This window comes from Cheilinus undulatus, linkage group 21 (genome assembly GCF_018320785.1).
Source record: "Cheilinus undulatus linkage group 21, ASM1832078v1, whole genome shotgun sequence".
Taxonomy (NCBI): Eukaryota; Metazoa; Chordata; class Actinopteri; order Labriformes; family Labridae; genus Cheilinus; species Cheilinus undulatus.
In genome coordinates this window covers 7,596,745-7,619,516 of record NC_054885.1, presented here as the reverse complement: position 1 = coordinate 7,619,516, position 22,772 = coordinate 7,596,745, and the positions used below count along the sequence as shown (strand labels likewise).

The 22,772-nt window shown below is 38.7% G+C and overlaps 1 protein-coding gene across 3 annotated transcripts; it reads right to left on the bottom strand.

Annotated features, from left to right (window-relative positions):
- Positions 1-174: 174 nt before the first annotated feature.
- On the bottom strand, positions 175-21,480 carry LOC121503685 (zinc finger CCCH domain-containing protein 7B-like). 3 transcript variants are annotated; one of them, XM_041778205.1, is made up of 23 exons: positions 21,289-21,480; positions 20,952-21,019; positions 20,802-20,838; positions 15,949-16,146; positions 15,489-15,647; positions 13,458-13,538; positions 13,039-13,098; positions 12,734-12,788; positions 12,438-12,586; positions 11,435-11,981; positions 11,242-11,303; positions 11,069-11,162; positions 10,821-10,982; positions 10,381-10,595; positions 10,194-10,294; positions 8,579-8,760; positions 7,348-7,439; positions 7,095-7,249; positions 5,872-5,977; positions 5,662-5,773; positions 5,320-5,450; positions 5,059-5,228; positions 175-855 (listed from the first exon to the last, which is right to left on the bottom strand). In XM_041778205.1, the coding sequence occupies exons 2-23, from the start codon at positions 21,008-21,010 to the stop codon at positions 675-677; spliced, it is 3,108 nt and encodes a 1,035-aa protein (XP_041634139.1). In that variant the 5' UTR covers positions 21,011-21,019; positions 21,289-21,480; the 3' UTR covers positions 175-674. The 3 variants fall into 3 exon arrangements, with proteins under 3 accessions (XP_041634139.1, XP_041634142.1, XP_041634141.1); XM_041778208.1 differs by having other exon boundaries at positions 12,438-12,529; XM_041778207.1 differs by lacking the exon at positions 21,289-21,480 and adding an exon at positions 21,115-21,254.
- Between the last annotated feature and the right edge of the window lie 1,292 nt (positions 21,481-22,772).

The window sequence follows — 22,772 nt, the reverse complement described above, 5'->3', positions numbered from 1 at the left end:
AACAGTCCTACTTGTTGTAAGGCAACAGTGCTAACCCCTAATGTTAATTACATGAGTAATTAAATAATAGAAATCACTGATGCAGAGGGCACCATGATTAAAACGATACACACCATTTGAACTCCTCTGAAGTCACACATGCACACACAGAGACTTGTTGAATAAAGCTTAAACTGAGCATGACCGTCTTTATTCATATTTATTATAAATCTTTGAACATCCTCTGAGTGAACTTTGGACTGAAAGAGCATTAAATAAATTCACTGATCGGACAAAACCCTACCAGAAGTAAAAACAAACATGTTTAAAGAAATACAAAGCTGCAGGTAAATGGTTAAAATCTTCATGAATAGCCTGTCATTAACTATTTAAATGTTATTTTACTGTGGCAGCAACATGAGTCCTACTCAGAGCCTGAGCTCTGTTTGTACTGATGACGCTGCTCAGACATGAGCAAAGAAACTAACTGAAAATGTTCCTGTCAGAAAAAAAATGTAAATATCTGACATTTGCATTGTGCATTTTTGGCTTATCTTTATGAATGCAACTTCTAGATATCTTCTGGTAAATTAAACACAAAGCCAGCATGAAAAAAACCTGATGATTTTGATTTGTAAACGCTAAATGTGCAGAAAGGCTTGTTTGGCAGTAAAGGTAAAAAAAAAAAAATCCTCTCAGTCCTGAAGTAGAAAGTTGTATTTTCCAAAGTCAAACTCATCAGGCATGATGAGCATGTCTTCTCTGGCTTTGGCTAACTTCTGTCTCAGGAAATCTCGTCTCTCTGTCCACTCCTGCAGCTCCTCTTCACTGTGAGCGAAGTCACAGCTCACGCCGTCAGGACAGACACCGCCCAGCCTGTCAGAACATATCAGACAAAGACTCATCAGTTTTCATCACTTTTTATGTGTTTCACTAATAAATTCAACCACTTCATCACAAGGTTATAAAGTCATTCATATTTTAATTATTTTTGCTTTTTGCGATTACCAGACGTCAGTATCCCAGTACTTAATGTCCAGACAGTTTGCAACCCTTTTTCTTTTTTTCAGGTGAATTGAAAATAAGTCTACACAGGAAGTGAAGAAAACTTTCTAGGGACTGGAAGACACTGTCTTTCCTCTGCCGGCATGGTCTGATGGCACTGCAGACATGCACAGAGAAGCAGGAAGGAGGCTTTTGCAGTACTCAAGCAAAATACTGAATTTTTTCAATGTTTCAGCCTCTGCAGAACTTCAGTATGTTGTGGCCGAATTTAAAACCTGCAAGTCTTCAGTGACCCACTGAAACCCTTGTATAGTCATTACATGGGGCTGAAATATTTTACCTTTTTTTTTTAGAATTTTTTTGTTTCATAAACAAGGGAATTTCATGCAAATGTATCATTATTCTTCTCATATTTCTATGATTTGAGTTATTGTAAGTGACCTCTTGCAGCCCACCCACAGCACCTCTGCACCCACACTTTGGGAGGCACTGCTTTAAAGGTCACATATTTAGCCCTTTAAGATAAGTTTATATTGGTCTCAGAGGTCCCCAAAGCATGCCTGTGAGTTTATTGCTGAAAAAACACTCAAGTATTGGATTTTTGCATGTCTAAAATCCTTCTGTTTCAGCCCTGCACAAAACGAGCTGTTTCTGTGTCTGTGTCTTTAATGTTAATGAGCTGTTTGACTCCGCCCATCTCGGGAAATGGATGTGGATCCTCCTCTCAGGAGGCTCAAGAGAGGAGGGGGGAACTTTCCTCCAAGCAGGGAGGGCCAACTGAACCTGAGGGGCAGGGCTAACACCCCACATGACATCATGAGGGGAAATCTCAGAACGGCTTGTTTCAGCACGTTTAATGAAAGGTAAAGAAAGAGAGGGGGAGGGAATGGATTTTTCTGATTCTTAGGGGGGATCGTGAACAGGCCAGGGGCACATATTTTTTTTACTAGAAAAGCCTGAAAAAGTGTATTTTGCATTTTATGTTGCCTTTCAACCACATACTTTGTTCCTAACTACTATCATCACCTCTTTTTAGTGAATTTCGATGTTGACTGCCCAAGGTTGCAGCTGCCCCTTGTTCCCTCTCCCCCCAGTGACCACACTTTTCACCAACAGAACATATTTGGAACATCATGAAAATTAAAAAAAAGAAAAGAAATTAAGCAAAGAAGACCCAGGACAGATGAGCAGTTAGAATCCTACTTCAGACATGAATGGGACAACATTCCTCTCCAGCAACTGGTTTTCCCCATTGTTTACAGACTGTTAGAAGAAGAGGGGATATTAGACGATAGAAAACATGGCCCTATCCCTGCCTTTTTGAGATGTGTTGCTGCCATCAAATTCCAAGTGAGTCTCAGTTTTAACATCTGATATGTAGTTTATGTTCTATTGTGAATACGACATGTGCTTATGACATTCGTAAATCACTGCATTCTGTTTTTATTTAGATTTAAGAAGTGTCCCAACTTTTCTGGAATTGGGGTTGTAAAAAATGCATTTGAATTATGACCGTACTGTAAATTAAGATAGATGTGGCAACAACTCCCTAGCAATGAAGCCAAAATATTTACAGCTCCCCCTGCTGGCTTGCTGTAGTATAGGCCATAAGCTCCACCTCTTCCATGTTAACAGATGGGACATGGTTCAAACTATAAAAGCTAACAACTGTCCCTCTTCTGCACCATTTATGTATACATATTTATAACTTCTGTTAAACCTCATTAATATTTCTCAGCTTGATAAATAAAGGATTTTGTCTCAATGGTATTTGGCCTTGGCTTTGCAGTATTTCAGAGTTTTATCAGGTTCGCTGATGTTGTAGCCCTGCCAGCACTGAGCACACACAAACTTCAGCTGCCCTTGCAACAGATGTATGTGGTTTTCAGTTTGTTCTTGTTCTACGTCAGTGGAAGGTTATGCAAAGGTAATCCGCTCTCAGAAAAAAAAAAAAAAAAAAACATTGTGACTGGTAGAGGTATGAAGAGCTTCCTGATGAAGCAAGGACTTTCTGTAAACATGATATAGCACAACAGAGACGAGTTGAGGTGAAACCACAAAGGACCTTCTGGTGAACTTTCAAGCCCAGCAAAGGGATTTTATGGGTGAACTTTTTTTCCCCTGTAGGTAACCTTCAAATTCCTAAATTTAGATTCTAAAATTATGTTTTTCCCTAAATTCTGGTTTCCAGGACTACCTTTCTAGGAAATCATGGTAAGGGCTGAAGGTGCTTTATAAAAAGGCCACATTTTTTCCATTGGGGCTCTCTGGCAGAGTCCATCCATAGGTTTAGAATGGCATGCACCTGTTCTTCAGCCCCGAGACCTTCTGTAGGGGTTAGGTGATCACTCTGCAGCTACTCTTGGTGGAAAGGAAAGCCCTCTACCAATGAGGAGCCAACAAGTGCTACACAAAAACTAGAAAGTCCTTGGTTGGATTTTGTCAACAAAACTGTTGTAACCATCCAGCCGTTTCTTGTGGGATTATTGTGGACACAATTTCATCACAGGAGGGTTTTTTCTCCCGAACACAAGGCCCCCATAGTGAGTCTCAAGAATCAACACATCTCTTTCTTCTTTTCTAAAATACAGTAGGCCCATTTTACACACACCAGAGAGGGGCTTAGAGATGTAGAGATATGTTGAAGCTCAGAGTTCTCACAGCTTGCTAGAGGCAGGAATCCACAAGCCAAAACACTACAGCATATACAAGTGAGTAAAAATGCAGGTTGAAGTCAGACAGGATTAGAACAATCCTCGTAACTTTTCAATACTAAGTATTTTATCCTGGATCTCGTACAAGATAATAAGCTCCGCCTCCTTCATGTCAACAGATGGGACATGGTTCAAACTATTAAATCAGCTTTTTTGGACCGTTGGTTGTACTTGCAGGAGTTTCCCAACAATATTTGGTACTTAAAAAGAATAAACCAACCAGAAGTGGTTTTCTGCGACCCCCAAAATAAAGGTGCCTGTGACCAGGGACCCCCACTGTAAATGAAGGGGTTGAACACGGCCATGCACATTCAAGAATAATCATGTGCAGACAAGGCGGCCCATTAGGGGGGAAAATGGGAGAGCTTCCTGGGGCCCCGCCAAACTGGGGGCCAGCAAAATCATGGCCAATTATAAAGTTAAGCTGTGGTATTTTATATTTAACCTGAATAATAACCACTCTTATCAAAAAAACAAATTTTAATTAATTTGTGTAGTAAGAAGCCCTCTTAAAAATGTAAATCTTTTTGTTAAAAACTGAATTTAAATATGTCAAAAATAGCTAAAATGGGTTAATGAAGGCAAAAATGGTGGGAAAGGTGGTGAAATTTGATTTTAAAAGTAGCAGAAATGGGTTATAAATGCGAAAAATTACATAAAAGTGGCACAAAATAACCAAAAAGGACAAAAATGGGTTAACGTGGCAAAAATGGGCATATTAAGTGATAAAAAGGTATTCAAAAGTGGCTGAAATGATGGTTAAGTGGCAAAAATAAGTGGAAATTTGGTTAAATGGGATAAAAATTGATACAAACTGGCAAGAAAGGGTTAGGTGAGGCAGAAATAGTCAGAAACTAGTAAAAATGGGCATATCAAACTGTGAAATGTGGCTTAAAAAGTGGTAAAAGGGGTTAATAGTGGCAATATTGTGTCAGCAGAGCCAACAAAAGGCAGAAAGTTGCAAGATTTGGTTTAGAAGTGGCAAAAACAGAGAAAAAAAGAGGTGGAAAGGCTTTGAAACTGACAAAAAATTGGTTCTAATTTGCAAAAATGTGTTAATATTGATAAAACTGGTGGGAAAAAATGAGGAAAACGGGTTAAAATTTGGCAAAACTGGTGTAAATGGCAACAGTGTAATTTAAAATGTTCTTAGTTTTTTAGGCATCTGAAGACCCCCTGTCATTGTCTCACGACCCCCAATGGGGTACCGACCCCAATGTTGAGAACCCCTGCTCTAGGGTTTCTTATTTTGTTGCTGTAATATCAAACAAGAATTAATATGGTTTGATTTTTTATGGAATCATCTTAAAATTCTGCCATCAGGACGGTCACTGAGGTCTGATCCAGGTGTGAGACTTACCTGGGGCAGAGTTTGAAGCATGTCCCAGGGAATCTGTAGCTCCAGGCTAGAGCTTCCTCCTCTCCTTCACAGCTGAACACTCGGTCTTTGTGTTTCTCTGTAGAGATGTGCTGCTGCCACTGACGCTCGCTGTTGCTGTGTTTCCCACACAAACGGCAGTGAAAACCGCTCTGACAACACAAAAACAATCGTCTTTATTTCAACTAATTTATTCAAGATACTCCTGATTTTGAGTCTCTGACTTGATTCAAGTTTGCCCACCAGAGGTTCAGCGTAGTCTGTTGGCATGACAATGTTTTTCTCCTCAGACTGCGATAGCATGGCGCCATCTATTTGGAGGGTTTGGACTCTTAAAGAAAGCCATAACTCGTATATCTGGTGCATGTGCGGCACTAGGGGAACAAAAATACAGAGTGATTATTGTTAGAACAGTAAAAACCTATTTCGTAAACTGTCAAACGGAGAAAATGCTGGTTAAGAAGCATTCTGGGTAATGTAGGACTTTAGGCAGGGAGGAAGAATCCGTTTCTAATTAATGTGTTTTTCCTAAACTTAACTGAGAATGGGTTTGATTTTAAATGAGTGTAGTTCCTTTTTTCTCACTGTTATTATCCTTCATGTACATCCACATCTCTCTCTCCTCCTGGCTGTGAGCAAAGGTGCATTTCCCCCCATTGTAGGTGCATTTCCCTTTGTTCTCAATCTGAAAACAAATCTGTCAGAGAAAAACAACGTAAAGCCTCTACACACAGATAATAATGTACTTTATAAACCTTATAAAGACAGCGTAATAATCTCTCAGAGTACACCTACGTCATAGTGCTGAGGGAAATTCTTGACATGTGGCAGTGGTCGAACTTGAACCCATCTACTTCTCTCTCCAGACTTTACCAGCAGCACGCATCTGTCAGGCACCCACCTGAGGACACACAAGGACAGAAAATGAAAGACATACATATTTAAGATGTTTATAAAGAGGAGTTGTTATTCCAAACAGTTTTTCTAAAAGGGCAACCTTAAAAAGTCCCCATGTCTTAACAATCTACCGTTATACACAGGATTCTAAATGATTATGCAAACATTTCATTGAGCAATTCTCCCAATTATAACTTAAAAAAAAAAAAAAACAACTCAAAATGCACTGTTCCATTTATTATTATGCACAACATTTTATAGGTTGTAAAGAACTGAAAATGGTCATTCGTTGAATCTGCAGCATTAGGAGGTCATATTTACTGAAATCAAACTTATTTCAGTCAAAAACATCTTAACAGGCCAAGTTCCATGTTAACATAGGAACCCTTCTTTGATATCACCTTCACAATCCTTGCATCCATTTAACTTGTGAGTTTTTGGACAGTTTCTGCTTGAATTTCTTTGCAAGATGTCAGAATATCCTCCCAGAGCTACTGTTTTGATGTGAACTGCCTCTTACCCTCATCAGAGATTCTTTTTATTTCCCATATTGCTGAAACCTGTGGCCTGCTTAATAATGTGGAACGTCTTTCTTAAATAGTTTTCCTTTAATTGGGCTCACCTGGCAAAGAGCCCCAAGACACAATACCATCCATGAGTTTCATTGAAAAACAAATGTTTATGACACTAAAATCCAATTTGCATAATAATTTGGAACAGTATACAAAACACCATGGCAAAAAGAATCCTTCATCAGACAAGAATGGGACAGCATTCCTCTTCCAAACTCCTGCAGCTAACCTCCTACGTTTCCAGATGTTTACAGACTGTAAACATATGTTCTACTGTGAATATGATAAAGGTTTATGAGATTTGTAAATCATTTCATTCTGTTTTTATTTACATTTTAAACAGCGTCCCAACTTTTTTTGAATTGGGGTGGTAAATAATGCATCTGGGTTATGACTATACCACAAATTAAGACAGATGGAGCAACAGCAACCAAGGAGTGAAACCAAAATATATACACCTCCCCCTGCTGTTAAACTTTATAATTATTTTTCAGCTTTGTTTCTAAACTTGATAAACAATAATATAATAATAAAATAATGTTGGCTCACGGATGTTTGGCCTTGGCTTTACAGTATTTCAGGGTTTTATCAGGTTCGCTGATGTTGCAGCCCTGCCAGCACTGAGCACACACAAACTTCATCCTCATGTTCAGACTCCTCCCTGCTCCTCCTTCTGCTCCTCTCGGTCTGTCTCCAGTTGATACCTGTTAGAAATTAAGAATAGTAATTAAGACAGGACTACTTTCCATCACCCCTCTCTTTCTGTTCTTTTTAATCAACTGAGAAAATGGAAAGTGCTTACTCTTTTTACTTTGATTTTGAGCTGAGATTGAGTTTGTCCCTGTTTGCCATAATCCTTTGTGGAAACTTTCACTATCTCCTCAGGACCAATACCTGCAAACAGACACAGTAACAGCTTAGCAGAGCACCACACCATCAGCTTTTCAGTAGCTCTGATTTTTAAGGAAAATTCCCCGTTAAGATCCAAGCCAACCAATCCAACCAGCCACCTCAATACATGTGACGATAGAACATTTGATTCACCACAAAAACTAGGAACAAAAAAGCTGAAAGAAAGCAAATATGATTTCATTCCTGGGAATGGGGGAACTACACATCCCACAATCCACTGTAGTTCTCTTAAAGGGCACATAATGTGCAAAATACACTTTTTCAGGCTTTTCTAATAAAAATATGTGCCCCTGGCCTGTTCACAACCCCCGAAGAATCAGAAAAAGTCCATTCACTCCAGCCCTCTCTTTCTCCACCTTTCAGAAAATATGTGATGAAACAAGCTGCTCTCAGGTTTTCCCCTCATGATGTCATGTGGGGAGTTAGCCCCGCCCCCAGGTTCGGTTGGCCCTCCCCACTTGAAGGAAAGTTCCGCCCTTCTCTCCTGATCCTCCTGTCAGCTGCCAGTCTGAACTTAAATCTAATTGAGATGCTGTGGTGTGACCTTAAACGGGCAGTTCATGCTGGAAACCTCACAATATGGCTGAGTTAAAACAATTCTGTGAAGAAGAGTGGGCCAAGTCCTCCACAGCGATGAAGACTCATCACCAGTTATCACAAACACTTGATTTCAGTTACTGATGCCAAGGGTGGAACAACCAGTTATTAGGTTCAGGGGGCAATTACTTTTTCATATAGAGACAGTTAGGTTTGGATTTTTTTCCCCAACAAATAAAATCATCATTTAGAAACTGCGTCTATTTACTTGTTTTTTTTTCTTGTGAGATATCAAAATTGGTTTGATGATCTGAAACATTTAATTGTGATAAATATGCAAAAAAATCATCCAGTTCACAGCTGGTTCAATTGCAGAACTAGCAGAATCGCAGAAATTTCCATTTTCCTTTTTCAGATGAATCTGCTTCTTGGAAATGATTGAACCTTTGGTCTATCTTTTTAAAAGTTTTATTAAGGAAACTTGAGCCTGTAAAATTTCCTGTCTCTTCCATCAGCTGCACATTAACTCTACTCTTTATAACTGCATGTAAATGTACTAGATCTCACCTGTGTTCCAGTCTCACCTGTGTTTCTCTGTACCTTCCATGTCTTCAGCTCTACCACAGAGTGAGCGTAAGCACACTTGTCTTCTTTTAGGCAGAGGCTTCTGATTGCGTGTCGACATAATTCAAACTGGCAGAAGAGGCTGAGGGGGCGGATCTTCTTGTAGGTCACACAGTGGGCTCTCACTACGAACGCCAAACACCTTACAGGTAAAAATGATCAGAGAAAGAGGGCTTGAGTTTAGTAAGAGCCACTCTTGGGTTCTGATGATGTTTGGCTTACAATGTTTTTGTTGTGTTCCTGTTTTGTTTCATACAAGTGGGTCTCAAAAAGTTAAAACATCAGGACAAAGTTCATTTTTTCCTGTAATTAATTAAATTGAAACGTCCATATATTCTAGATCCATCATTACAACGTGAAATATTTCATGTCTACATACTAGAATATCACAAACATCAGCCCAAAAACGGATTTATAATACAGAAATGTTGACCTCCTGGAAAATTATGCTCTTTTATGCACTCAGTAATTGGTTGGAGCTAATTTTGCATGAATTACTGCATCAATGCATGGAGCTGTTCAGTCCGTGGCACTGCTGGGGACTTTTCTTCAATATTCTGAGGTAGTGGATTTTTGTGAGTTGTAAGCTGTAATCATTAAGATCAAAACAAAAAAGTCTTAAAATGTTTCCTTTTTTATAAGCTGAATCTAGAATTAATTAAAGTTTAACATCTTGAGGTAAACCATGGAAAATAAATGAACATTTCCATGATATTCTAATTTTATGAGATGCACCTGTTGCTTATTATCAAAGCTCTTTGTAAACCACTGTTTTTAAAAAGGCTTTTTAAATAAAGTTATGATTGTTTTTGTTTTTATTATATAAATCCACCTATCATCTAAAGCAGTGTTCCACAACCCTCCTCAGCCAAAGAGCCAAACTGTGGAAAAATACCTTTGCAAGAGCAACAAACTGGGTGGTGAAAAGTGGCAAAAATGTGTTAAAGTGGCAATAAAAATAAGTTAAAGTGGCAAAAATTAATAAAAAGCAGCAAAAACATGGCAAAAAATGAGTAAAAAGTGACTTTAATGGGCAAAAAGCAGCAAAGAGAGGCAAAAAAGGGGAAAAGATGGGAAAACAAGTGCATTCAACGGCAAAAGGGAACTTAAATTGGTGAGAAGTGGCAAAAATGGGTTAAAGTGGAAATTAAAATAAGTGGCAAAAATGGTCAAAAAGCAGCAAATATCAGTGAAAAGGGGCAAAGAAGGCATAAAATGGCAAAAAGCAGGATAAGAGAGGTAAAACCTGGTGGAAAGGGAAAAAACTATTAAAATTGCAGAAATGGGCTTAAAAAGCAGAAAAGTGATTAAAAGTGGCAATAAAAGAAAAAGGGGAAAATTGCAAATAAGGGCAATGGACAGACAAAAAAAAATAATGGTTAAAAATTAAAGCCATCTGTTTAAGAGTGGGAAACAAACTGATCAATGTAACTTGTAATGGATAATTTCTGAGGCCAAAGTTGACCTTTGTTAAGGTTTTCTGGGGGAAATGATCTCAAATGAAGACAGAGAAGAGCCTTAAACCATCAAAAACGAGCCACATGTTGAGTATCACTGATCTAAAGAAATACTTACTTATTGGCATCGAAACTGTGGTGAACATCCTTGTTGGAGCAGGTGGTGGGGTTTTCTCCGCTGCGTTTGCTGATGATTCTGGGTTTATTATCAAAGCATTCCTGCACAACCAGAAAGATATTTTACTAAAGTTTAAGATAAAATAAAACAGAGTATAGTAAAATATATGCCAGTATATGAGCCTGACCTGACAGAGGAACATGTAGACGCCTTTATGCTCCTGCATCAGTTGAATGATGGTGCGTACTGGATCTTGTTTAACAACCCGAGAATCGAACAGATATTTTCTCTCCAGCCGTCCCTTCCTCTCCTCTGTCCAAACATCGATCTCCAGCTGGTTAAATGCAAAGTTACATTTTTCTCTGTACTTACACAATCCTTTCTCCCCCGACATCAGCAGCTCTGAACACAGAAAATCAAAAATACACGTGAGCCTGAAAGACATGATCACAGCTTTATTGACTGATTTACTGCTACATTAATGAAAGACTTTGGACAGGGTTAAGAGGGGTTAAGATGTGGCCACCATCAACTGCAACATCACACCCATTATGCTGATTAAATTATGAGCCAAAACTCCCCAGAATGACTGATTTATAACTGATGGTGGAGTTTTTAGCTCCTTACCTCTGCAGAGGACAAACGGTCCGTTGAACGAAGTGAAGGCAGGGAGCGGTCTGACTCTGGTCCACCCATCGGGAGGTTCTGACTTTCTTCTACACAGGAGGACGTTTTTGTCACAACTGTGGACCAGATCAGGCTTATGAACAAACGTGTAAATACTTTCTCCTGGAAAGGAAGAGTAATGGAGGGGTTACCTTCAGGAGACATCAGAATTGCAGAAAGTCTGAGACAGAGCTGCACTGATCTGGTACCTGTTTGAGGATAACATTTGGAGCAGGCCTGCAGGAACTCGTGTGTGTAGGCCAGAGGATTAAAGGATGGATCTCCAGCCTGAATTTTACTCTCCTACATTGAAAACAAGAGACATTTCAATACATGTGTCATAGAAAAACACAAGAGGAAAAAAGTCTGGAAAATCTCTTACCTTGTGGTTAATTTCTGCAGATTGTTTCACTGGAGCTGTAGCAGTGAGGAAGTCTGAGGCTTCTGTTGAACAAAGAGGAAATAAACTCAGCAAACATGCATTCAGAAACTTCTAAGGAAATAAATTAGAAAATGAAGAAGTCAGGTACATTCAGAAAGTATCCAACCCCCTTCATTATCCACAGGATATTTACCTGTCGAATCAAAGTCAGAGAGAGAGTCCAGATCCTTTCCTCCAATAGAGACTACGGGCAGAGACCCCACACCGTTCACAGACGGAAACTGGTCTAAAGCATCCAGACAATCCAACTGATCCATTGCTTTCAGACCGGCCTGAAGATCACCTGGATCAGAGTCGGTCTGCACGTCTAGGTCCCTCAGGATCTGCTCCTCCGTGGACTCTACAGGAGAACTCAGAGGACTTTCATAGATATCATCCAGAGAGTCGAGGCCATCTAGTGTGTCCAGTCCCACAGAGGGCGGGGCTGCGTTTAAGGTCTGGTCTACAGCTGGTAATTCAGGTGTAATTCCAGCTGTTAGTCCAGATGAGGACAGGTCGTCCAGAGCGTCTAATGTGGACTTATCGATGGGACAGGGAGTGCCTGAGAAGGAATCTAGAGAGCTGAGGCCGCTGACGGCTGAGTTAAAAAAGGCGGGGGGGAGCTGTGGGGTGGGAGCAGGGAGGATAAAGGGGACGGAGAGAGGGTGTGACTTAAGGGGGACAGAGGACGCCACCTCGGCCTGGAATAAGGAAAGAGAAGGAGAAAGAACCAAGGATGAGACAGGATTAATGGAGCGGCTCATATTTATTTATTTATTTATTTATTTATTTTTATGTTTGACAAAAAGGTGCAAAGACGATTTTGTAAAGTCTAAGCTGGTATTTTTTTAACTTTATTTTTATTCCAACTACTTTTTACAATAGGACTGGGCAGTATCTGTTGCCCAAATTTTCCCAGGGTAAACACTATTACCACCAGGTATACAAAAACTACATTAAACAAGCTTATACAAGCAAAGCGAGCAGAGCATGCACCTCTGCAGCCATTATATTCAATCCATTAAACTAAAATGTGTTTTTGTTGTTCTAAAATCAAATTAAAGCATCAGTAAGACTATAAATAATATTTGGTCTCCTATAATAAAGTTAATTTAAAAAAATAAAAATAAGAAACGAGGTAAAACCTCAGACTCTACCTGAGATTGCTGATCAGGAAAAGAGTCGAGTAAGCTATCCAAGTCGTCTCCAATCAGCTCCGAGTCGTCTATCGTATCCGCCACATCGTGAACTACAGATGCCGCAAAAGAGGAGGGCAGAGAGGACAGAGGCATGCTGGAAAATCTGACTGAATAAAGGCCAGAAAGGGTATTTTTAAAATCAAACTTTAGGTTATTCAGGACAAATTTTGATAGAATAAAATCACACAAAAAGCTGCAAAGCCATACAAAATCTGGTGATAAACATAGACACAGTCAAAGTGAATGACAGAAACCTGGAGCGAAGTTGTTCAGAGGATTCAAATTGTTTCCTACATGAGGACCAGACACCTGAAGAGAAAGCAGATTTAGAATAAAGGACATGAAAACTGGGCCGTCTGTAAATTTTGGGTTGAAGCTCTGTCAGATTTGAGTTATCTAGTGTCAATTATTGAGATTTCTTTTCTCTTTTTATCCAAAACAACAGTCAAATCATAAATTAGGAGACTAAATATTACAGAAAACAGTTCAATGAAAACAATCAGGATGCTTTGGTGGCCTGAATTTTGTCCCACTAAGACATTAGAGGAAAGTTCCACACCTTAGTAACTTCAGGGTTCGTGGTCCCGTTTGGGACGGCACTAGTGATCAGGCTGCTACCCTGAAAAAGACAAAATCAAATAAATAAATACTAAAATTACAATCCAAATATTTATTCATGTTATATCAATAGCATACCAAATCTTACATGCCTACCAAAAACTTGAGATTTTTTCTGATGTCTATAAAGTCAGTATTTACAACTTAATCTTAGCCAGTGCTGATACAGATGTACAATGGAGTTCAGACCTAAAATTTTAGTCCTTAAAACACACTGTAAAGTTTAAAGAATGACGATGAACAAAGGAAAAGACTTCAGCTGAAGTAAGTCCTTTGGTCCTAAAGAATATAAATGGAAAAACTAGAAAACAAGCTGTAATTGTCAGCATGTAAAATATAAACAGATTTTATTTCTCTCACCTTCACGCTAACGTACGGTTTCCTGACTTTCAGTCCCAGACGGACGGTCAGCTCCTGAGCTAACTCGTTCACTTTCACATCCTGTGCAAAAGTACACAGAGAAAGACGTAAATAAAAATACTAATATAAAAAGAAGAAATCTTCCACAGTCACATCTACAGTATGTTCTGAACAAAAGTAAACGGAAAAATAGATTCATTCTTTGCATTTGATCTAACATACTTTTAAAAAACACACAAAAATGACAAAAGATTTAAAGGGAATATGTTATCAAGAGATTTTTCTTCATAAAAATCTAAAATACACACTCAAAAACAATTTAATAATCAAGCTCATAAAAAACGATTCTCATCTTCAGCCAAAACTTGACTCTTCTATAAGGGATGATGTAGTGATAAAAAACTTCAAACCATGAGTCGAACTCACATAAATACTACTGAGATTGCCAAAAACACTACACAATGACAAACAGGAATGTTGACAATGTTTTTGTGCAATACAATACACTCTCTCTTTAGGTTTGAATATGGATGAAAATGTTGCCATTGCAATTCAGTGTTCTCTGTTTTGGGTGAAATAAGGATTTACAAATTGACAAATTGATGATGGGTTATGCAATTCTCTCTTTAGGTTGATACATAGATGAAAATGAATGTTGCCAAAGTTTATGTGCAATATAGCATTCTTTTCATTTTTGGTTTAAACCATGGATGGAAATGTTGCTAGTGTCATCAGGCTTTGGTTAAAAATAAGAACTGAAATGTTGTCAGATTTTTTGGGAAATAAAACATTGCTCTCTCTGGTTTGGTTAAAAATACTAATGGAAATGTTGCCAATGTTTTTAAGCAATTTGAACGTTGCTCCCTCTATTTTGGTCTAAAATACTAATGAAAGTCTTGCCGATGTTTTTGAGCAATTAAAACATTGCTCTCTCTGTTTTGGTTGAAAAATACTAATGGCGGGAGCACAGATGGTCGAGTGGTTTAAGGCGCTACCCATGTACGCCGGCGGCCAGGGTTCAAATCCGGCCTGTGGCCCTTCACCGCATGTCTATCCCCACTCTCTTTCCTGCTTCCGATTCTATCCACTGTCCTTCCTCTGTCAAATAAAGGCATGAAAAAGCCCAAAAATAAATCTTAAAAAAAAAACAAAAAACTAATGGGAATGTTGCCAATGTTTTTGAGCAACTTGATCATTTTTGAGCAATTTGAGCATTGCTCTCGCTGTTTTGGTATGAAATACTAATGGAAATGTTGCCAATGTTTCTGAGCAATTAAAACATTGCTCTCTCTGGGTTAAAACTACTAATGGAAATGTTGCCAATGTTTTTGAGCAATTCAAACATTGCTCTCTCTGTTTTGGTTGAAAAATACTAATGGAAATGTTGCCAATGTTTTTGAGCAATTTAAACATTGCTCTCTCTGTTTTGGTTGAGAAATACTAATGGAAATGTTATCAATGTTTTTGAGCAATTAAAATATTGCTCTCTCTGTTTTGGTTTAAAAAATACTAATGGGAATGTTGCCAATGTTTTTGAGCAACTTAATAATTTTTGAGCAATTTGAGCATTGCTCTCTCTATTTTGGTATTAAATACTAATGATAATGCTGTCAATGTTTTGAGTGATTAAAATATTGCTCACTCTGTTTGGGTCGAAAATACTAATGGAAATGTTGCCAGTGTTTTTGAGCAATTAAAACATTGCTCTCTCTGTTTTGGTTGAAGATACTGAGGGAAATGTTGCCAATGTTTTTGAGTGATTAAATCATTGCTCACTCTGTTTTGGTTGAAGATACTAATGGAAATGTTGCCAGTGTTTTTGAGCAGTTAAAACATTGCTTTATCTGGTTTGGTTAAATAATACTAATGGAAATGTTTCCAATGTTTTTGTTTAATTTAGACAGGCATAACCTCTTTTTTTTAAATAAGTGGTAGAGATAATAATTTTGCCAACCTTACTTAGAAATTTGACCTCTTCTGTGGGCAGTCTTTATTTTGAACACATCATGCCTGACTTTCTCTCTTATTTACCGTTCGGTTGATGAGTTGAGGGTCCGTGGTGACGTTGTAAGCCTCTTTGTATTTCCCCAGCTCCTTTAAACACAGAGCCTTCCTGTACAGAGCTCTGTGGCTCTCTTTATAAACTGTAAGGGCATTGTCACAGTCAATCACACCAAGATCATATTCACCCTGAGGAGAGAAAACAAAAACATGGTAAATCACAGTATAATTCCCATTCAGTATGTTTACATGCACAGTTAAATTCAGTCTGGCTCCAGCTCTATCAGGATTTGTAACTGGACTACTGCATTTATCCTCATAGGGAGCGAGAATCAATGTATTGATGGAAGTATGTACGACTATACAACAGTAAATAAACATCTGTAACTGGGTCAAGTTTGTTTTTTAGTAATGGAGTAATGAAGGCATGTTTGAGAGACACTGAAGTTACAGGATCACTAAACTCATTAAAGATTATTTGTGATCTTACCATGCTGTGGTAGGCAGCAGCTCTGTTCACATACAGACTCTCCAGCAGAGCCGGAGGGATGCTGAGCTCCTCTGACACAGCGTACTCCGACACATTCAGTCCTTCAGAGAACATCTTCACCGCCTGATGCCACTCTCCATCTCTGAACAACGCGTTCCCCTCATCCAGCAGGTTCACCACCAACTGGGTCACAAAGTCCTGAGGAGAGGGAGACAATGGAAAATGTAAGAAAACTACACATATCAGTCACATTTTCAACCAATGTGCAATTTAAACAGTGTGCAGGATTTGTCTGCAAACTTTGACGACCATTCTCCCAATACTGGGTTCCAGGAGTTCCACTTTTCATGCAGCAATTGATTTTGTTTCTGGAATTCTGGTAATGAGATACAGATTTAGATTTTTTCTAGCGTTTAGTGTCCAGATTATAAAAGCACCAGCTGTGTTCAGTCACAGCACTCTCAGTTGGAATTACTTTGACTTTAGAAACAACACCATACTCACGAATGTCACGTCTCCTTCACTGATCAGTCAAGATCAGGACAAAGTGGAGGATAAACTGATCTGATTGGGCTTTAGGGTGCAATTTCCAGGTGTAAAGCTGCAGCAGAGGCCAGGATGATATTCCTTTACATTATTCTTTACAGGTCACATATTTTACTCTTTTAAGACAAGTTCATGTTGGTCTCAGAGGTCCACAAAACATGCCTGTGAAGTTTGTTGATGAAAAACACTCCAGTATTGGATTTTTGTATGTCTAAAAGCCCCTCTGTTTCAGCCCTGCTGAGAATGAGCTGTTTCTGTGTCTGTGGCTTTAAATGTTAATGAGTTGTCTGACTCCGCCCCTGATCCCACCCCTCCCAGGAAATGGATGTGGCTCTCTGAGAGCCACAGGCTCACAGGCCAGCTGAGAGGAGGTTTAGGAGAGGAGGGCAGGACTTTCTTCCAAGAGGGGAGGGCCAATCCAACCTGGGGGCGGGGCTAACTCCACACATGACATCATGAGGGGAAAATCTGAGAACGGCTTGTTTCAGCACACATTTTTTGAAGATGGGGAAGTTCTGATTCTTGGGGGGACTGTGTACAGGCCAGGGGCACATATTTTAGTTAGAAAAGCCTGAAAAGGTGTATTTTCCATAATATGTGACCTTAAATAATTTTTAATGGTATTTCCTCAAATTAAAACACTGACTAGTGCTGCATTAATGCGATTGCATACCCGCATAAAAGGCTGTGATTATTTTTGTACTAAATAGTACTTGTAAGGTTTACAAAAATGCCTACAGAAAGGCCTTTTAGTTTGTAATAGTGCCACTATTGCACTTTGCATTTTTGGGAAGATATTCAGTTATTCTGAAAGCTGAACTGTAAAAACTTCAGGCTTGTATTTTTATGCTACCTAATATTTGCATGTTTGAGAGGAGAAATAAACATGTCTAAACTTTTATTATACTCTGCTTTTTCCTTGATAACTGAGCAAGTAGACTCCTGATGATGCCATTTATGGATTACATCATGTTGCAAATGCAAATTGCAATACAGTCCAGTATAATTGCACATTATTACCAAATCAAGCAGGTCTAATATGCAGGCTATGGTGGAGATAAACTGCTCTCCTCTCTCTCATTTGAATAGCCTTCTTGCTTCCTGCCAAACAAATCAGCTGTAATTCTTACATTTCAGAGTGCTGGATGGTCCTGTTTCTGTCTCCAGCCATGAGTCAGAGCGAAATTATGTGCGAGGCTCAGTAGCAGATTAGATTTATTAGGCTATTTAAGTCTATAGACGTGACAACTGATTACATTTAGTGCTGCACAATTAATCTAATTGCAAATGCAATCTCGATGTCAGGCTGTGCAAGAACAAAATCACATTAAAAGCTGTGATTATTTTTGTTTTAGTAGTGATTTAAAGGTTTGCAAAAATGCCTGCAGAAAGTCCTTTAAGTTTACAATAGTGCCACTATTGCACTTTAAAGTACCTATATTCTATAAAAAAGGAAAAATTTGTATTTTTATTTTGAAAACAGTATTGTAAAAAGTCCACGTTTTACATCTTTTTATGCTACGTAATATTTTCATTTTTTGAGTTGAGAAATGCACGCTTGCAAAAACAGTCATAATTCTCTGCATTTCTCAGCAAGATGACTCATAATGATACCATATGCAATATTTTCCAGTATATCCACAATCCCAGTGTTAAATAGTCAGTGGTAAAACACTCCTCCTCTCTATTAGCATCAGCATCTATCTATTAACATCTCATCGGTTTCTCTTTTTTATGAATGACCACATTTTTTCTGCTTAAATCTCCCACAATGTTTACCAAAGTGATACAACTGTGTGTACTGCAACTCTTACAATTAAGGAAAGCAGCTTCACTATTTTTCAAAGTAAATTGTTCAGAGACATTTGTTGATCAAGTATGACAAACAATGCAGAGAGATGTAGAGAGATGCATTTGGATGTGCTGCTCATCATTATTCACAAAGCAATGAAGTTAAGTGTAGCGTTAAATAAATCTTAAAAGCCATATTTACTGGGACACCACCAGATTTATGCTGCACAGCGAGTTCACACTGACTTTAAATACGTCAACACGAGTCGAGAGCTGGTGTTGGATTTGAGCGAAACCTCCACTTGGGTTCAACGCTGTGTGCGTGGAAAAGACTCAGTCTTCTGCTGAATGCACGTTTGATAAATAAGAGTCATTGTGCTCACATGCAAAGGATGCACTGACTTCCATGACCTTGACCTTTGGGCCTTGACTCCAAATTCGAATCAGTTCAACCTTGACTTGTCAGCTTCTTACGTCTTTGTCTTGTCTCTTAATCGTTTACAGCTTAATCGGAATGCTGCTGCTCGTCTTAACTAGCCAACGTCAGTTGGAGCACATTTCCCTCATTTTAGCCTCTCTTCGCTTTCTCCCTGCGTGTTTCAGGGTTGATTTTAACATCTCACTATTATCATGTTCATCTTTAAAAGGGCTAGCTCCTTCCTTACTCCCTGACCTTTTAAAACCCTGTATTTCATCATGCACTCTCAGATCCACTGATCAGTGACTTCTGACCACCTTGAGGTCAAAGTTGAAGCTCAGGAATGTTCTGCCTCTTTATGGTCGGCTGTCCTCCACTCTGCCTGTCTCTAAATCAATCTTAAAAATGCCCTTTATTCCCCGGCTTTAGACTCTGTATGAGAATGGGCTTTACATCCTCCTTTAGTCGTTTTGTACCACTTGTTTTAAATTGGCTTTGTGTTTTATTGCATTTTTTAATTTTCCCTGTACATCCCTTTGTTCAACTTTTGGTGTTTTTAAATGTGCTTTATAAATAAATTTGGAATTGGACTCAGCTAGGACAAGAAAGTGACGTGATCAAAGTCTGACTAACAACGTTGGGAAACAACACAGTAAAAAAGAGGAACAGAGGACAGCGTGTTTTGATCGCCAACTTCTCTCCTATACTCATGTCCAGGTGTGCAAACGTTTCTTTTCTTTGACTATTTCTTTAGGAAAATTTAGCCGCAGTTTCAGTAATTGCATCATTTATTTTAATGACCTTTACTTATTTGCTAATTTACCCACTACAGCCTTTAAAACAGCCTTTTTCTGAGATTACCTCTGACTGCTGTGTTTCCTATTTTGTGATAACGTGTAGTGCCTGCTCAGTAGTATTTTAATTCTCACTGCTGAATGGATAAGAAAACTACAGAGGAGTATGAGGCGACAGGTACTTGGGGTACTTTTGGTCATATTTCTAGTAGATTATTGTTGGTTTTGATGTAAGATGCATTTGCACCATGAGTGAAGTTATCCACTGAGTTAAACCTCCTGCTTGTGGCTTTAGGTGCTCCTAAAGGACACCAAGTTTGTCATCAGTACACATTGCTTTGCTATGAGGTTGACTCTCTGCTAACACAGATTCATGAGTTACTGCAGCTCCGTCGAAATGTGAAATATTCAGAGGTGGAAAAAGTACCAGAATTTTGTACTCAAGTAAAAGTACAGTTTTTCTGCTTAAAACCATGTTTCACTGAAACTTTTGGGGAATATTCGATGAAATTTGGGAGCTATTTTTAATGGGTAAGCATTTTCACAGGTAATTTATTTGAAATTTTGGGGGATTTTGTTGTTTATGGAAAGGGAAAGCTCCTATAAATTCAGAACTTGTAGGGGAAATGTTGCTCCTGCTTTGCCTTATCAAGTCCGTGTGGTCCATCATCAAAACCACATTTCTCTCTCAAGCTTTTCTTACATCCATACTACTATGCTGCTGTAAGAGCAGCTTGACTGATGCCAAAAGGTTTCAAGAGATGTGTCATTGCTAGAGCTGCATCGATTGTAAAAACCAGTGCTGATACCCATACCAATATTCAAAATAAAACTCCCATATACCAACATTTTCTCTCACATTTGACCACGAAAACTCACTAAGGTTTGGTGAACAGGTCACACCTTATGCCCAAATCTCTTCTCTGAGTCAGCAGCAGCGTCCGGAACGTCAGCGTTAATCTGACAGATCTGTTACTGAGAACAGTACAGGCCCACATCATTTACTGATAGCCTGTGTCAGCCAGAAAGTGCCAATAATGGCTGATACTAAGGTGGGAAGCAAAAGTCACCACTGAAATTTAAACTTGGTTAATTAAACAGCACTATTAGACATCCAATAGTGGATAATTCCCTCTTATAGTAATCAATTATTACAGGAAACTCCTGCAAAGTTGCACAATACTTTGGTAACTTCTGGAAAATTTAAACTAGAGAGAAGCCATCTCCACTTCCAGTCCCCCTAATTTTGGCCACTTCAGCAGCACAAAGACAGACACAACAGAGTTTACAGGAACTGTTTGTACCTGATATCCCTCCGGGTCTGGATAAGCCAGTGAAGACCTGAAACAAAGAAAAAAAAGATAGAAAAGTTCAGACATGGTAAGGGATATGAGTCATATTATTCAGCCAGAGCAGCCTTCATTTTCTATCAGTATCACATAAAATCATCTTACTGTATGAAGGCCAGATCTTTGTTTATGTCTTCTATTCGTTTCTGTCTGGCAGGGTCCATGATTGTTCCCTTGAGGAAGACAAAAGTGGATTAGAAAGAAGAGTTTTCTGATATTAAACCGAAAGTTCTGGTGAAATGTGTCTGATAAGCCTCCGCCCACTTACTTCCTTAATAAACGAACCCCAAGAAACGACGAATATCTCTTAAAAATAAGACCTTAACCTGCCTGTTTTCATGTTATCTCATTTTTAAGATGTTTACAGGCAGCATGCAGACGTTTTCCTCTCCCTGCAGGTTTCCCACGCTATCATGGCGCTGCTGCTAAAGTTCAGACCTACCTGATGAAGTCAGGAAGTTCATTGACCCGAATTAAAGTTCAACGTCGTGTCATTTCTGGTCGGACGGGCTAAAAAGACGGGATATCTGTCAGCTACCTACAGGCCAAGCTGACCCAACAGCAGGAAACACAGTCAGGACCCGTGCCAGGACTCACTGTCCCGGGTTAAGTTTCGATTCTGGGCAGAAGACTCGACGAGCTGAAAATTAGACACTTGCTCTTTAAGAGAAAGGAGCTGCAGGATGCCCTGAGTACTGTCTTACAGGCAAAAAAACAAAAAAAAAGTAACAGCCTACCAATATGTCTTAAAAACTTGAAAGTGATGGTGAAATTGGCGTTAAAACGAGTTCAAGCATATTTCAAACCCCACAAATACGAACAGATTGCTTTTGTATAAGCGTAAACCCACACATTTTTGCTCATTTTCCAACCCTTTAACACCGCAGAGTGCCCCTGCAGGTGAAAAATTGTTTCCTCATCAAAACGACGTCAAAAATATAATAATAGAACACAAGATAACACAACATATGCGATTGTTTTGGTCGGTAGTGTAAAATGGTCTTAAAAGGAAAATAAACGTTGATAAACTGAAGTTGCATTCTTAATTTCCCCTGGCACCAGGCTGTAATTTAGAATACTTATGGTATGTTGAAAAGGAAGAACTTTTTTTTGTTTGTTTTTTTTTCACCAAATTTACTTAAGTTGTGCTAAAGTAGTAAAAATAATAATTCTTGAGCATATTCCGTGTTTTTCAATGTTCTATAATGGGACTAACTAAGGTACAGTTCCACTGTTACTTTCTCATATAATGTAAATACACTCATAGTGAAATTAAGAATTTAAGTTAATTAAGGCATACTCCCGGTATTCTATGCAAATATAATTTCTCATATTAATAACTGAACATATATGCTCTATTAAGTTGGTAGCTACTTTAATACACTACTTGCATATTGGTAAATGGCAGCATGGTTGTTTCTGTGATCTGATTTCTGTTTGCTTTATCTGTGTTAAATGTGTGATATGTATACTTTATTATGATATTATTAATCAACATGATTATTCTATCTATTGTCATACATGTACTACACCTAGGGAATCCCTAAAGGACATGCATACATTTTCTTTTAAGCTGTTGTTTTCTCAAGTAAAAACAACAACAACAACAACAACAAAAAAAACAACAAAAAAAAAAACATCATTATGAGGAAACAATAGTCAAGAAATATCCAAAATGTAGTTGCTGCAGTGGAAACCAGATGACAGTCATGTCAGCTCAGGATTTCCAAAACAAAAAGTTGATCAAGTGGTGTTTTTGAAATAAATAAAAATTACTCAGTTGTGTTTGCAGACAAAGGTGCTTCACTGGGCTTTAAGTTTGGAGCCTCAAAGCCTGGGGCCCCTATGGAGGCCTCTTGCCTGGGAGTTGTAATGTGTGAGTTATACATGATGAAACAGCCACCTCACAGATGGGGAAGCTTATTG